The sequence below is a fragment of the Notolepis coatsorum genome, assembly GCF_963971535.1.
Source record: "Notolepis coatsorum genome assembly, chromosome: 6".
NCBI lineage: Eukaryota > Metazoa > Chordata > Actinopteri > Aulopiformes > Paralepididae > Notolepis > Notolepis coatsorum.
This window is the reverse complement of record NC_140170.1, coordinates 115,394,431-115,412,592: the sequence shown is the minus strand read 5'-3', so window position 1 is coordinate 115,412,592 and position 18,162 is coordinate 115,394,431. Positions and strand designations below refer to the sequence as shown.

The following is an 18,162-nucleotide window of genomic DNA, read 5'->3' as shown; positions in this document are numbered from 1 at the left end:
GAGAACCGCGTGCGAATAGATTGCTAAAGTGTCAGAGTTTAACGCAGTAACGTTGAGTTCGACTTATTATAATGTGAAGTAATAGTCTATCATTTATAGTGTATCGTGCGGCTACAGTTCTTCAGTGACCAGCATTACCACCGGTTCGTCGTGTATATAGCTAGTGCACTTATCCAGGCTGGGCGGCCTAAACTCGTGCCCCCACCCGAGGAGTCCTAGACGAGAACCGTTGGATATGTACACCGGAGAACCTACACCGGCGACTGCAGAACCATTTCTGGTTGGATTATATTGCTTTGGGACCGTGACTGCTGGAGCAGAGAACCGTCGACCCCACTGTCGTTTGGGATCTACCCCCCGTGAGGATCATCACTCGAGCCCGCCTCTAGGAAGAGGCTGGCTAGCTGTCTTCCATGCTGTCGAGCATACTGGATTATAGCTGTTGCTTTGTCTACTGATCAAGGGAGTACATGCACTGGCTCCTGTATCTGGAACCTCGTTATTCCTCGTTGACCCAGACTTTGTACCCGAACATTCCTCTACCCCGGCCGGCCTTACACCTGGAGGGAACCCCCCAGTGTCTCCAGCTGGTACTAGTGTGCCCTATGTAATTGCTATACCACAGGTGGCGTCAGTTTAGACCCATCCTAGTATTCATACTATTCTCATTGACTTACGCTCTTGACTTACTTTACGTGTGTTCTTCGCCATACAAGCGCGAGCATAATTCTCAATCTGTAACCTAACGTTGCTTAATAATAATAAATACCCTCTAAATAGTTCTTTATGTGTCAATGCCGTATTCTTGTGTGGGTGTTCACCATATATATTCATGTACTGTATGGCCAGTAATTAAAGTACATAACTAGTAGTGGTTTAATATATCATACTCTTTAATACAGTCAGGGAATTGTACCCCTCAGTTACAGATACCGATATACCGATATTGTCCAACTCTTAATTTCCGATACCGATATCAACCGATATCAACCGATACCGATATATGCAGGGTTTCCCCCCCCAAAAAACTGAATAATTTCAGGTAATTAACATTACATATCTCTTGTTGTGGAATTAACACAACATTATGCATACTTTTGACAATAAATAAAATCAGAATTTGTTCTTACTTGCTTGCCTGGGTAAATAAAGGTTATAGAAATGTAAAAAAAAAAAAAATAATAATAATATATTTTTTTTTGAAAACCGATACAGATATTTTCCGATATCACATTTGAATGCCAATATCGGCCGATAATATCGGTAGGCCGATAATATCGGACATCCCTGAAACATAGCAAACCCTATTGCAATCATTATCTCCATTTCTTCCACCTTCATCATTTCGTTGAGTTGTAATTAATACAACACAAGGATTCAGTGTTATCTGATGACATCCCTGGTGGCCATAACTCATTAACTGTGTGCAAAACAGTTTAGAGCCTTGGGATATGTGTCAGATTATGTGCGAAATAGATTGTTAAAGTGCCCCTTTAACTACTTTGCGTTATGTTGTTTAGGTAGTTAATTACAAACTACATATTTCCCTAGAAATTAAGCATTTTCCAGATTCCACCTCAGCAACTGTACCCTCCTTAGAACACAACCTTGGGTCTGCCTGGGTGAGCTTTTTCCTGCCCCAGTCCCTAAATCAAACAAACCCACACTTACAATATATTGTATAGGAGCGCTGTGCGGATCCTCAATTATACCAACAGGAATCAGGTGCTCTTTGGGATGAGTTAGATCAATAGCAATTAAGAGCTTTTAAGTGTGTCTCCATAGTAGTAGTTTTTTATTACTTAACTATGTCACAATAAAGGCATTTTATTTTTGCTACAGAACAGTGTGCCTTGGATATTTTTTAGGTTTTCCAGAGACAACCAAAGAGTTTCAACTATTCTAACTAAGGAGACAAACTCCTTAACCCTTATGTGGTGTTAGGGTCTCCAGCGACCCGTTTCAAGGTTATAATATGTAATAACTACCATGTAGTTGATTTTATTAGAACAAGGCTTTATGATATCCTCCACAACACATATAAGCACAGCAAAACTATGTTTCACCATTTTGAAAATTCTGAAGGTATCTGCAGAAAAAAAGGTACGACTGTGGTGTTAGGGTCATTCTTGACCCGGCAAGGTAAAACTATACTATAAAAATACTAAATATAAATAAATAAAATAATTATAAATATACTCAACTTTTTTTCAGTAGTTATATTCTAATATTGTTCTATTATAGTCAGAAAACATTATTATCTATGGGTTTCACATTTAGTATATTATGATTGAACAACCTCATTTTCATCTTAAAAATAAGGGACATGATGTGTCTCGGGGGCCATAAAATCAAATTACAATGGGATTATATGGTTATGAATGCATATAATGTTAGTTAGGATGTAGTATTAACTATATTGAGTGATACTCCTTTCTTTTTAGTGGTCAGGACTGAGTTAGACCCCGGGCCAACATTGACCCGCTAACAACGGTCAGTGGTGCCAATTCCTTTATTGCTATAAACCCACACTTGTCAGTTCAGTGGATGCTCCTTGTACCTCTATGAGATTCCAGACTCAGATTGTGATTATTTTACCTCAATGTAGTTTGGATGTAGTGGAACAAATTCTTTCCAAAGTAGTTTTAGTTTGACAAACTACATTTCTATACGTTTCCCAAGCACTGACAACTCCTTTTCATGGCATTTGTTTTTATTTATAGCACAATCACAGAGTGTAGACTGAGATTGATGTGGATAGTTGCTCACCTTGAGACAGGTAACGACAGCTACAGGTTGGTCTGGCAAGGCTGCCGTGTAGGCCCTCTTGAACATCCTGGAATAATGGAGTTTATGTTGAGTTCAGTGGAAGTTCAAATGTTGACACTGTGCAAGCTGTGCTCCAGGACTCGCCGTGTCATAATATAAATCATCTTAAACCAACCCTGTCTGTCTTATCTGGCCAGGGTGTTTTACAGTGGAAAGGAGACTAATATTTTACAGTACTACTAATGTATTACGTTACTGGCAGTCTATTGTGTTTGTGTGGTTGTGGTAGTAACAACACTGTATGGAATTGTAGTATTACATGAGAGATTTCTATAGTTACTAATTATTCATCGTGGCATTGTGGTATGGGTTTGGGGGAATCACTGTGCCAACATCCAATGGATCAAGAACCTAATTGAATTGTTAATACAGTGCTATAAATACTTTGATAAATGGACAATTCTGAGCAAATTAGCCCAAAACACCCATCCATCTATCGTCATTTAAAGAACAAATGTTGTGTAGTAATTTACTATAATGAGCCGATATGCTGTCACACCTCTCAACAAATATCCCAGCCTGTACTGCATGGACGATGCTGCGGAACTTGGGCTTCTCGTCAGACCGCCTGGTGGGCCGACCGGCTCGCTGGGTGAAGGTGGAAGCCAGCCAATCAGTGACTTCTGAGGGCACGCCGTCTGAGTGGAGCTGCTGAAGGTCATCCTCACAGTCCAGAGACTGTCTGAGAGGCACACACACACACACACACACACACACACACACACACACACACACACACACACACACACACACACACACACACACGCACGCACACACGCACGCACGCACGCACGCACGCACGCACGCACGCACGCACGCACGCACAAACACACACACACACACACACACACACACACACACACACACACACACACACACACACACACACACACACGCACAAACACACAAACACACAGACACAGACATGCCATAATGGATTAAAAAGGACTTTTGGGAACATTCTTCTCTTATTAATGTCAAAAGCAGCATGGAACTCTGAAGCTCTGTATTCAGAGTAAATATGAAATGCATTTACTGAATCAATATATTTATATATTTAAGCATTACATCACGCGCAGGAGTAGTTTGTGAACAATAAACCATGCCTAGGGGTGGTCGTTAGGCCCGAGGCGCAGCCGAGGGTCGTTAGACCCCCCTAGGCATGGTTTATTGTTCACAAATCACGACTGCAAGTGGTGTAAAGCTTTTATACAACTGCCAGATTCATCCAACCTTATTTCTATACAATAAACACACATTAATCGAAGATTTATTGAAAAAACCATCCGCCAGAAAAAGTAGTTCCCACAACTACAAAAAAGACAAGTTGCCTCCATGTGGAAGCAGCTTGAAGTGCATCCAACCAAACTAACACATCCAACTGTGTATTATTGGAATGATTGAGAGAAGTTGCCTCATGTGGAAGCAGCTTGAAGTGCATCCAACCAACTAACACATCCAACTGTGTATTATTGGAATGATTGATTGAACATTTTATTACCAGATGCAGAATGGGTACAATACAGTACGGCTCAATACACACAATTGTTAAGGGAATGCAGACCTACTTTCCATAGAACTTCTTTCTTAGATGCTTCTATATAAAGTAGGTAAAACAAATTAAAAAGTTTTCTTTGCCCTATAGGAAAAAAACGTTTTCTTCGCCCTATTCTTTTATTTATTTTTTTAAACCTACTGTAGAGGGCCTAAACTTAACCAGTTGGAAACCAAGCGTACATTAATAAAATTAGCAATCAATCAATCAATCAACTCAATAGGCCATGCTCACTTAGAACAGCGCAGCACCCAGCTCTCTGACTATCCCCCGCGTTGCAGGCAGAGTGTGTGTGTGTGTGTGTGTGTGCGTGTGTGTGTGTGTGTGCGTGTGTGTGTGTGTGTGTGTGGGGGGGGGGGGGGGGGGGTGGCGGTGGGTGGAGACTAGAGCGAGCGCTGACAGTCGAAAGGAAAAAGAAATTGAAAAAAAAATTGAAAATTAATCAATCAATCAATCCGCGATTTTTCTTTTGTTACAGAATGATTCAAGACCCATCAATTACATCATCCAACATTGTTTAAACGACTAAGACATTCGCTGTGACAGAATCGCTTGATATTTAGTCGTTTAGTCGCTATCAACATATCCATTTGTAAAGATTATTGTCCACCTTCTTGTGATCCGGCAGAGTGATGTGATGTGGTTCGGTTGTGGGCGGGTCCTGGGCCAGCAGCGTGGAATTGTTGCCAATAAAGACGTGTAAAATGACTGTTTCAGCCAATCAGAATCGAGAAATTTGCATGCCGTTGTATAAATATATATATCATTTTGTGTGACCCTGATGAGGACCTGTTGTTTCAATATGCCCAAGTCTTGTTTTAATAACCATGTAGCCAACAGTGTTATTTTAGTCAATGAAAATTATGACTATACTGTATATGGTCGTCAACGACGACAACGAGACGAGATGTCACGTTAATGTAGATCATGTGACACTAAGATGACTAAATAATGAATGCAATATCGTTGACTACAAATGACCACACAAAATGTAGTTTACAAAATAAAATCTTGCCGAAATCTCTCTTAATTTTAAGACGAGACAAAATAATTATAACTTTAACTTTATAAATTATACTGTATAATACTGACTGGGTTTATCCTGTACTGTATAATACTGACTGGGTTGATCCTGTACTGTATAATACTGACTGGGTTCATCCTGTACTGTATAATACTGACTGGGTTGCTTTGAGTGCATGGCTGGAGGCCTAGGTACTGTCTGAGTGGACAAAGACATACTGTATAATCATAAACATAGACTATCACTGCACCATGGTGATATAAATAAGGAAGTAAGCCTGCTTTGAGCGAGACCAGCCCGCAGGGAGGGATAAGCTATATCTCCTGTTCCTGTTGCATGAAACTGCTTGATCAGGGATGTAGTGGAGGGTGAACCTGCCTGAACTCAGTATATCCACTTCTTCATTTGTGAAATAGATTTGTTTCCCCAGCTAAATCTTTATGATCTAAATTCATGGTATAAATTATAGCAAGTAGTATGCATGTTACATGAAACAAAACAAAGTAATAGCCTACTAATAATGATAATAACACAAAGTAATGTACTGTATATTTACAACAAGCGGTGCATGGGTAAGGCTAAGAGAATTATCAAAGACTCCAGCCACCCAAACAACTGCCTCTTTGAACTGCTGCGGTCAGGCAAGCGATACCGGAGTCTCATGGCAAGCACAGAAAGACTCAGAAGAAGCTTTTATCCCCAGGCCATCAGGTTGCTCAACGAACAATAACACTATACAACAACCATCAAATGCACTTTAAAAGGTTAAACTTTAAACAAACAACTCACTGCAGCACCCACTTACAGATACAGCTGGGAAAAGTCCAGGAACAGCTGTTTGCCTGCTGTTATTGATTGATTGATTGAAAAGTTTATTAACAGATTGCAGAATGGGTACAGTACAGTACATCTCAATACATACAATTGTTAAGGGGATGCAGACCAGAGAAAGACTTTCGTCTTGTTTCCACCAGGGTCCCCCATTTTCAATTCATCATAACATATATGACATACATGACATACAGATAGACAGTACTGCTACATCTATACATTTATGACATATCAGATTTGCAAATACAGTACTGTTTGTGATACAAAAGTGTCCAGAAAAGGAGTGTATATACATTTGGCGTAGAAACTGTACATTGGAGGAGGTTGGTGGGGTGGGGTTGGGTGAGGGCTGTACATTGGAGGTGGGGGGGGGGGGGGGGGGGGGGGGGGGGTTGGGTAGGGGACACACACACATTTTACACTGTACATTGGAATGTTGACAAAGCCTTACTTGGTCATTTACTGTACAACTAGGTTAGGACATTTGTAGGGGCCAGTTTCGAATTGCAGTCTCACGTAGGTGTTTTTTGAGAGTGTTTTTGAAGGTGGGTAGTGATTCACATTCCTTTACAGCTTTAGGCAGGGCGTTCCACATTGATGTGGCATAATTGCGAAACGTGTTTAGTCCCTTGTTTGAGCCGAATCTGGGTTTTACATGATTTGTGGAGCTCCCTCTGGTGTTGTGATCGTGGTATTCACTGACCTTTGGGAAGTATTTTGACATGTACATGGGTACCTTGGTCGCGTAGTGTATCTTGTAGACCAGGCCCATTGCAAGTTGCTGTACTCTGTCGTCTACTCTAAGCCATCCTAGGTTGTCAAAGTGGGCAGGGGTGAGGTGGGTTCTAGGAGTCAGGTCAAGTAGTAGTCTGACTAGCTTGTTTTGAGATGTTTGTAATTTGTTTTTTAGTGCCTTTGAGGTGCTTTGGTACCATGAGGTGCAAGCATAGTCGTAGTACCCTTGAATGAGTGCTCCTGCTAGAGTCTTCAGGGTATTCTTGTTTACCAGAGAGGAGATCCGGTACAAGAATCGCGTTCGTTGGTTGACTTTTTTTATTACATTGGATGCCATTTTGTCACAGGAAAGATTAGCCTCTAGGATGGAACCCAGGTAGGTAATTTCATCTTTCCTTGTGACAATATTGTCACCCACTGTAACCGAGAAGTCGTCAGTCTTGCTGAGTTTGTTATTTGAACCGAAGAGAATGGACTCTGTTTTGCCCATGTGTAATGATAGTTTGTTGTCGGCGAGCCATATGCAGATTTTGCCTAGTTCCGAGCTGAGGGCTTTTTCAACCTGTAACTTGTTCTTGTCAGAGACCAGCAGGGCTGAGTCGTCCACAAACAGGAACAAGTTGCAGTCACAAGCTGACGACATGTCATTTGCATAAATTAGGAATAGTAGCGGTCCTAGTATGCTTCCTTGTGGAACACCACAGCTCACTGTGAGGGGGGGGGGATAGGGTACCGTTTACTTCCACCATCTGTTCCCTCCCCTCCAGGTAGGATTGTATCCAGCTCACTGATAAACTATCAAAACCAATTGCTTTTAGCTTGTCAATCAGAATGGTGTGATTGACAGTGTCGAAGGCCTTTTGTAGGTCCAGCATGACCATGCCGCAGTATTTGCCCGCGTCCACCTCTTGTTTGATGTGGTCGTTCAAGTAGAGAAGGCATGTGTCAGTGGAGTGGGATGTTCTGAAGCCAGATTGGAATTCGTAGATTAGATTTTTTTCCGCGAGGTATTTTTCGATCTGTTCGTATACTATTTTTTCCATGACTTTCGAGATGGATGTAAGGATAGAAACAGGGCGGTAGTTACCCGGGTCTAATTTGCTGCCCTTTTTGTGCAGGGGTGTTACTCTCGCAATTTTGAAGTCCTTGGGGACGTGTCCCTGTTTTATGGAGAGGTTTATTATGTGTGTGATGACTGGGGTGATGGCTGCTGCTGAGTCTCTGAGGAATTTGGAGGGGATGTTGTCATGGCCAGTGGCCTTGTTTGGTTGGAGGGCGCTCAGTTTTTTGAGTACCTCATCTGTAGTTACTATTTCCAGTTTGAAGTCGTCTTTGTGGACGCCTAGGTTCATGTAGTATGCTACTATGTGTTCTACCCCATACTGCCCTGAGTGGGAGGGTAGTTTGTTTACCAGTGTTGTGGCTATGTTTGTGAAGAAAGTGTTTAAGTAATTGGCTACATCCAGCTTGTCTGTGATGAGCGTGTTGTCCGTCTTTATGTTTATGTTTGAGAACCTGGTTTTGAGTTTTTTACTGCAGCCTAGTTGATTGTTGAGTAATTTCCAAAGTTCACGTGGTTTATTTTTGTTTTCCTCGGTTTTGTCATTGATGAAATTTTTTTTTGCAGTTTTGATCATGGAGTTTACGTCATTTCTTAGTCTGTTTCTTTCTAGTTTGAGTTCAGTCACGTGGTCTTGGAGTTCACTGCTCGTGCTTTTGGTAAGCTTTGACTGACTTTTACGAAACTCAGAGCATTTTTTGTCTCTGGCTTTCATAGCGGTCAGTATTTCAGTGTGCATCCATGGCTCAGCGCGATTTTTTACCCTGGTGGTTCTTAGGGGGGCCATTTTGTTTAGTATTGATGAAAATTTGGTTTTGAAGCCAAGCCAAGTTTCTTCAACCAGTGTACCATTGAGTTCATCTGACCAGTCCAGACTCTCCAGTTCAAGGTTAAAGGCCTCGCTAGAGTAGGTTTTGAGGTCTCTAGATGTGACTGTTTTGTGACAGCCAGCCTTTAGTTTTAGCTTTTTGCGGGTACAGAATATCATGTAATGATCACTTAACCCGCATGCTATAACCCCTTTACTGGAGATCTTGGACTTGTCAGAGGTCAGTATGAGGTCAATGGTAGTCTGAGTTGATTCACATATCCTTGTGGGTTGGGTGATTAGTTGGCTGAGGCCGTGCAGATCACAAAACCTATTGAAGGATTTGAAGACGGGTGCATTTTTTTGTTGCATATCCGTGTTCCAATCCCCAATAAGAATTTTTTCCGCATCCTCAGCTCCAGCTAAGCACACATCCAGAGTATCATAAAAACCAGTCTGTTCTGGTGGTCTATAGATTGTGCCTATTAGTACTGATTTTGCCCTTTCAAATAAGATTTCAATCCATACAGTTTCAATCTCGTCATGGTTAAGGTCAGTACGGTTGCTGAATTTGGTATCTTTGTGTATATACACACAGACACCACCTCCATACTGGTTCCTATCCCTCCTGATGATTGAATAGTCCTCGATTTCTATCTCTGGATCCTGAACAGATGAGTCAAGTTTTGTTTCTGTGAAACGTCGTCACAGCGACGTCGAAACGTTATGACGTCGCTTGGCATGGTTAATGTTAACAATGACCAGCGGGGGCGCTCTCATACAGCTGGTGACAACTGCCCGACGCGCCGGCTTTTGTTCATTCATTGGAGGAGCTCCGCGCTGGACTAAGCTCGAGTTCCATTCAATTCCATTACAGCTGGTGACTTCATTCATAGGATGCTACAACGTCCTACAGTATGTCTACAGACTGCATGAATGAATGTTGCTGAATTAAAGAATGAATAAGTTAAACGTGTCAATTCAGCAGTCAAAGTGTATATATTAAAACGTGTCAAATCTAACTTCATTAGATGGCCGACGTACGGCTCTCTTTTCCATTCATTTCATCAAAAGAAAGCGTTAGTGTAATGCTTGTGTACGCAATGTTGCTGAATAAAATAATTAAACCGTTAAGACCTGTCGAATTAGCAGTGGAGGTGCCAGGTGGGCTCTATTTATAATGATATATTTTGTCTAGTACCGTGGTTTAGTGGTTTATCCCCATTCCTTTCAAGCCGACGCCCGGGGTTTGATTCCCAGCCTGTCAAATATTTATATTTTTTTTTTATTATTTATAAAATGAAATTGCCCGCAACGATGTGTGCATAATACAATAGTAATAATATATAATAAGAATCCAACCAATAGAGCGACATTGTGCAATAAACAAGTAAACAAAGTAGGGCATATCGGCATTTGTACAAGAGTTATTCTGAGTCAACTTATTGTCTGTTGTTGCTACGCAACTTCACTTGACTTGAAAAGACTTGATACCTCCCCCCATGCCCAACGATTAAAAATTAACGTTATTAAATGTATATATATTAATTCATTTTGCGCGAATCCACACTTCATTTCCCAGACCCACTTTGTTTTGAAACAACCAATCACGTTGCGCGATAGCACGAGCGATCCACAGTCAGTAATAATGTTACAGCTGAGTTCACGGCGAAATGTAAAATGCTACCCAGATTGTTGCGTTTCGTTATAAAAACTATGCGGTGATAAACAAAAAACGAATCGCAGTATGCAAAACCTGCGGTTCGAGGATCACAGATGAAGATGCGCAACGTCCAACTTCGTTCGACACTTGAACTAAGCTGCACACATATCGGTAAGTGAATGAACGAATGAATGAAAACTTTATTAACAGATTGCAGAATGGGTACAATACAGTACAGCTCAATATACACAATTGTTAAGGGGATGCAGACCAGAGAAAGACTTTCGTCTTGTTTACATCAGGGTCCCCCATAGTAACTTGGCTTGCTACAGTAGAGTTAAATCAATGAGCCAGTGTGCTAACGTTATCATATACTCTCTTTTTTAGACTCTTTTTGTATCACAAACAGTACTGTATTTGTAAATCTGGTGATAGGAAGTTTCACATTCTTGTACAAAATAAATATACTGTCTCATAAATATACTCTTACAATATATATATTTTAACCCCCCTCTCAGTTAATTAATTTCCACTTTCTTTCTCTTCCATTTCCATAGCAATGTCCTGGTCGCCATTGACAACCTGACGAAGGCCCGCAATTGCATGGTTGCACGGCAAATCCAGAAGTGCATCGAAGACGATTTGGGTATTCATCTCAGCCTGACTGCTATCCGTACAGCACGTAGGGGCCTCGGCTGGAAATATGGTCAAACTAAGTTCTGGCCAATGATCCGTGACAAAAATAAAGAATTAAGACTCGCACAGGTTTGTTTTTCTTCTATCTATCTATCTATCTATCTATCTATCTATCTATCTATCTATCTATCTATCTATCTATCTATCTATCTATCTATCTATCTATCTATCTATCTATCTATCTATCTATCTATCTATCTATCTATCTATCTATCTATCTATCTATCTATCTATCTATCTATCTATCTATCTATCTATCTATCTATCTATCTATCTATCTATCTATCTATCTATCTATCTATCTATCTATCTATCTATCTATCTATCTATCTATCTATCTATCTATCTATCTATCTATCTATCTATCTATCTATCTATCTATCTATCTATCTATCTATCTATCTATCTATCTATCTATCTATCTATCTATCTATCTATCTATCTATCTATCTATCTATCTATCTATCTATCTATCTATCTATCTATCTATCTATCTATCTATCTATCTATCTATCTATCTATCTATCTATCTATCTATCTATCTATCTATCTATCTATCTATCTATCTATCTATCTATCTATCTATCTATCTATCTATCTATCTATCTATCTATCTATCTATCTATCTATCTATCTATCTATCTATCTATCTATCTATCTATCTATCTATCTATCTATCTATCTATCTATCTATCTATCTATCTATCTATCTATCTATCTATCTATCTATCTATCTATCTATCTATCTATCTATCTATCTATCTATCTATCTATCTATCTATCTATCTATCTATCTATCTATCTATCTATCTATCTATCTATCTATCTATCTATCTATCTATCTATCTATCTATCTATCTATCTATCTATCTATCTATCTATCTATCTATCTATCTATCTATCTATCTATCTATCTATCTATCTATCTATCTATCTATCTATCTATCTATCTATCTATCTATCTATCTATCTATCTATCTATCTATCTATCTATCTATCTATCTATCTATCTATCTATCTATCTATCTATCTATCTATCTATCTATCTATCTATCTATCTATCTATCTATCTATCTATCTATCTATCTATCTATCTATCTATCTATCTATCTATCTATCTATCTATCTATCTATGTTCTATCTATCTACCCCCCCCCCCCCCACTATCTATGTTCTATCTATCTACCCCCCCCCCCCCACTCCTACCAACCCCCCCCTACTGTACTGTACCCATTCTGCAATCTGTTAATAAAGTTTTCATTCATTCATTCATTCATATGAGCCGTACTACATGTATTGTACCCATTCTGCAATCTGTTAAATAAAGTTTTCATTCATTCATCTACAGGCGCACCAGTGGATCGATACATGTGAAACATGGCATGACGTCATATTTACAGATGAGAGCACTGTCGCACTCGAACACTTTGCAAGACAAAGCTTTAAAAAAGGCTTTCGTCAAGGTAAACCGGCCCCTAAGCATCCGTTAAAAGTGCATGTTTGGGGCGCGATTTCCAAGCTCGGTCCAGGCCCGCTTGTTATTTTCGATGGAATAATGGACGTGTCTTTTTTGAAGAATCGATCATCAAAGCAGCCGCTGGTCCGTACATACAAGCTACTTTTGGGAAGAGCCATCGTTTCTTCCAGGATAACGACCCCAAACACAGCGCTGCCAGAGTTTGCATTGCAGCAGAGGGAATCAATTGGGTCAAAACCCCGGCTGAGTCGCCCGATTTGAACCCCATTGAAATTGTGTGGCACCTAATGAAAGATTATATTCGCAGAGAGGCGAAACCTTTCACGAAAGATGCTTTAGTAGCGGCCATAAGGTTTTACTGGCGCAATAAACTAACAGTGGATGTATGTAACAATCTCATCGCTGGCTTGGCAAAAGTGTTGCCCCTAGTCATAGCAAATAATGGAGGGCAAAGTGGTAAATAAGCCAGTTAACGTGTAACCTTGTATCTTGTAATTTGTGTGTGTGTGTTTTAATACAATTCTGAACTCTTGACTTGACTGACAACTTGTTACTTGATATTACTGTAAATCATTTGACATCTATTGCTGACTGTTCATACATTTGTTACAATAAAGATGCAAATAATTGTTATCTCTTGTCCAATCAGACAGTTTTGTATGTAACGTTGTGTTTAATAACAATAACAGTGACGTCACATGCTGGATTTACTACATCGCCCTCTGTAGAACACAAATGAGCAAGGGCGCACATAATAATAATATATTTAACACCCCCACTCGAACTTAGCTTATTGTGGTACAAAACTAAAATATATATATATTCTCCCTCTTTGGCCTGCAATACAAAATAAACAACAACAACAACAACAACAACAACAAAAAACATATTGGCACATCCATGCTTTTCTTTCACTCTAACTAAGTGCCAAACAAATACTGAGCAAACTTCTTTAGTTGTAGCTTAGTGGCTGGTTTTGACCCCCACCCAACCTCCTCCAATGTACACTGTATTTGCAAATCTGGTATGTCATAAATGTATAGATGTAGCAGTACTGACTATCTGTATGTCATGTATGTCATATATGTCCTGATGAATTGAAAATGGGGGACCCTGATGTAAACAAGACGAAAGTCTTTCTCTGGTCTGCAATGTACAGTGTTGTTTGTACAGTTGTACAGTGTCCCCCCTCCTACCCAACCCCCCCCCCCCCCCCCCCCCCACTCCTAACCAACCCCCCCCCCCCCCCCCCCCCCCCCCCACCTCCAATGTACAGTCCCCCCCCACCTACCCAATCCAATGTAGTTTCCATGCCTAATGTATATACTCTTTTCTTTCTGGACTCTTTTTGTATCACAAACAGTACTGTAATTGCAAATCTGGTATGTCATAAATGTATAGATGGAGCTGTACTGTACTGTACCCATTCTGCAATCTGTTAATAAAGTTTTCATTCATTCATTCATTCATTTTATATCAATATGTTTACATCTTTGCCTGTTTACAGGATTCCTGGCTAGTGCAATAGCTCCTTGGTTATCATCATAAACCTTGGTTTGTGCATAGTGACATCCATCAATACCCTTGAGTAGCTGTTGCAAATACATACACTCCTGTATGGCTGATGCTAAGGCCATGTATCCTGCCTCGCAGGTAGAAAGTGCAACTGTTGGTTGTCTTCTACTCTTCCATGAAATGAGAGAGCTTCTCTCACTTAGGTGTACAGTAGGTGTGACATTGGATTGGCAACCCCCCATTGGTGTGGCAACACACCATTGAAATGCTAATTGTTGGGGGACCCTGATGTAAACAAGACAAAAGTATTTCTCAGGTCTGCACCCCCTTAACAATTGTATGTATTGAGCTGGACTGTACTGTACCCATTCTGCAATCTGTTAAAATTTGATATTACATTTACATTTAGTCATCTACCTATTGAAGCGTTGAGAGAAAAAGACAGCCAAGATTGTACTTTAAACTAAATTACTTTTATTTGCCTGTATTCTAAATTACATGCAATGCAAAGTAGAACTGTAATATGTACTTTCTCAGTCAGTGCTAAATGCAGTCCTCTTATGCAGCATCACTTTTCACATCAAAACAAAAGTAGAACTGTAATGTGGACTCAGTCAGTCACACTTATTTAACATGATCAAATAATTATTATAATATTTTTTACTTCACTTTGAAATATTATAGTGAAATATTTTGCAATGTTGTCGCATTTATCTTGTTGAAATCCTCCAACAGGCTCTTTTTTGTAAGTTGACTGGTTTGCACACCAATAATACAGTGCAATAATAGAATAGTAGAATAGATAGTAAAATTATGCAATAGAATGGCCAGAGTAAAATAGTGCTACAGTACAATCAACAGCGGGGTGTATTAGAAGGCTATGGTGAAGAGGTACGTTTTTAGCTTATTTCTGAAAATATTAAGAGATCTAGCTTCCCTAATGTCCATAGTGTGTTCCATAACTTTGGTGCATAGTTAGTTAGCAAAGGCTGCATCACTGATTTTCTTTAGACTGTGACTCGGAACCTTCAATAGTAGATGATCGCAATGTTTATACTTTGTATATAAGGAGGAGGACCTTGAAATCAATTCTAAATGTTACCGATGATTACTGATGTAAACAGGGGGATCCTGATGTAAACAAGATGAAAGTCTTTCTCTGGTTTGCATCCCCTTAACAATTGTATGTATAATTGTATGTATAACATCTGCCAATTTTTTTTATAGTTTTTGATTCGCAGCGGGATCCGGAAGCGCCACTGAACCGTGAGTCGAATCAGTGAATCGGTTCATTGCCGTGAGCGTGTATCGAATCGCTCACTCACTGAAATGATCCGTTGGGCACATCACTGACTGTTGCCTTTGACACACCTCTGATGTGGGAGATGAGGTCAAAGGACATGTCGTGACGCAGTTTGACAAGGGTGATAAATAGCTGATCTATGGGTGAGATTATGGTGCTCCTTGTCTTCTCTGTGTGCAAGAAAGAAAACAAGTGCTGAAGCACTGGCCAGGTAACACCTGTCATCATCTTGCATTTGGTGTCGTTGCTGTCCACAGATGAAGCGGTCAAGGAGCTTGACTCGACCTTGGTTCTCTGTTGGTCACCATCCTCCTTGGCTGCATCACTCTCCTTTTTTCACGCCGCTCATGGCGACTGATGTTTGTTGACGTAGATGGTGTAGACTGTGATGTTGAAGGGAATACAGGTATGTAGTCTGGGTGTGTTTGGTCATTGACCTTTGCTCCTGAATGAATGAATGAAAACGTTATTAACAGATTGCAGAATGGGTACAATACAGTACGGCTCAATACACACTCTTGGATCAAATAACAAACTCAGCAAGGCCAACGGCTTCTCTGTTACAGTGGGTGACAATATTGTCACAAGGAAAGATGAAATTACCTACCTGGGTTCCATCCTAGAGGCAAATCTTTCCTGTGACAAAATGGCAACCAATGTAATAAAAAAAAGTCAACCAACGAACAAGATTCTTGTACCGGATCTCCTCTCTGGTAAACAAGAATACCCTGAAGACTCTGGCAGGAGCACTCATTCAAGGGTATTACGACTATGCTTGCACCTCATGGTACCAAAGCACCTCAAAAGCGCTAAAAACTAAATTACAAACATCACAAAACAAACTGGTCAGACTACTGCTTGACCTTACTCCTAGAACCCACCTCACCCCTGCCCACTTTGACTACCTAGGATGGCTTAGAGTAGACGACAGAGTACAGCAACTTGCAATGGGCCTGGTCTACAAGATACTGTACACTACACCACTAAGATACCCATGTACATGTCGAAATACTTCCCAAAGGTCAGTGAATACCACGACCACAACACCAGAGGGAGTTCCACAAATCATGTTCAACCCAGATTCGGCTCAAACAAGGGACTAAACATGTTTCGCAATTATTAAAATGATAATACTTTTATTAATATTAATTAGGCTACTGCTGGCCATTCATCAAGCGAGACATTGCTGATTGTTTATGTATTTTATAAGACAAGACTACAGCAGCCGTGTATCTTGGATGTAATGATTGATTGATTGATTGATTGATTGATTGAAAAAAATTAACAGATTGCAGAATGGGTACAATACAGTACAGCTCAATAAACACAATTGTTAAAGGGATGCAGACCAGAGAAAGACTTTCGTCTTGTTTACATCAGGGTCCCCCATTTTCAATTCATCATAACATGACATACAGATACAGTACTGCTACATCTATACATTTATGACATACCAGATTTACAAATACAGTACTGTTTGTGATACAAAAAGAGTCTAAAAAAGAGAGTATATGATAACGTTAGCACACTGTCGATGGCTCATTGATTTAACTGTAGCTACTGTACAGTAGCAAGCCAAGTTACTATGGGGGACCCTGATGTAAACAAGACGAAAGTCTTTCTCTGGTCTGCATCCCCTTAACAATTGTGTATATTGAGCTGTACTGTATTGTACCCATTCTGCAATCTGTTAAATAAAGTTTTCATTCATTCGTTCATTCACTTACCGATCTTTGTGCACCTTCTTAGTTCAAGTGTCGAACGAAGTTGGACGTTGCATGATTGCATCTCCAACTGTGATCCTCGAACCGCACGTTTTGCATACTGCGATTCGTTTTGTTTATCACCGCATAGTTTTTATAACGAAACGCAACAATCTTGGGTAGCATTTTACATTTCGCCGTTCGGAATGAGTGAACTCAGCTCTAACATTACTTCCTGACTATGCATCGCTCGTGCTATCGCGCAACGTGATTGGTTGTTTCAAAGTGCCCTACTGTAAAATATGCCATACTTTGTTTACTTGTCTGGGAAATGAAGTGTGGATTCGCGCAAAATGAATTAATATATATACATTTACATACAGATCGTTATACAGTATACTGTGTAGGACGTTGTAGCGTCCGTCTAATGACTTTGCGCCTCCTGGCGGCATAAAATAGAACAGCAGCCTGGGTTCCTAATTCATTTCCGACGTGATATAACCGTGCTCACGTCGCGGCAAAGCGCCCAGGAAAACTAAACGCTTCATCTGTACACACTTTAGAACACCTAAACACACTTTATATTTATTGGCAAAGAATTTGCACTACAACCCATAGCTCAGTACACCTTACTGTAAATTGTACCTAAATTGTACCTCATCCCATTTCTGCTTTGCACTATATAGTATATTGTATATTAATATATTGTATAGTATATTGTATGGTAACTCAGTTACTTCTACTCTGCATTGAACATTGTACATATGTACATACTGAACACTTGTGTCTACGTACGTGACTTCTATTTTATACTTGCTATACTTATTTTATTTTATACTTATCTTTTTTGTCTAGCACAGTCTCTGGAGCGTAACAGAAAGAAGCATTTTGTATAAAAGTATTTTGTACTTCTGTATGACAACTAATAAAGAAACTTGAAACTTGAACTTGAACTTGGCTTGA

The 18,162-nt window shown here is 39.9% G+C and overlaps 1 protein-coding gene across 1 annotated transcript in view; it reads right to left on the bottom strand.

The window, feature by feature from the left end:
• Positions 1-18,162, bottom strand: part of LOC311229652 (dual specificity calcium/calmodulin-dependent 3',5'-cyclic nucleotide phosphodiesterase 1B-like) — a 133,815-nt gene that overhangs the window by 102,115 nt on the left and 13,538 nt on the right. The window contains exons 3-4 of the mRNA XM_084315729.1: positions 3,329-3,511; positions 2,770-2,836 (exon numbers count right to left, since the gene is read on the bottom strand). Of these exons, the coding sequence (XP_084171855.1) occupies positions 2,770-2,836; positions 3,329-3,511 (250 nt within the window). The remainder of the gene's footprint in view (positions 1-2,769; positions 2,837-3,328; positions 3,512-18,162) is intronic.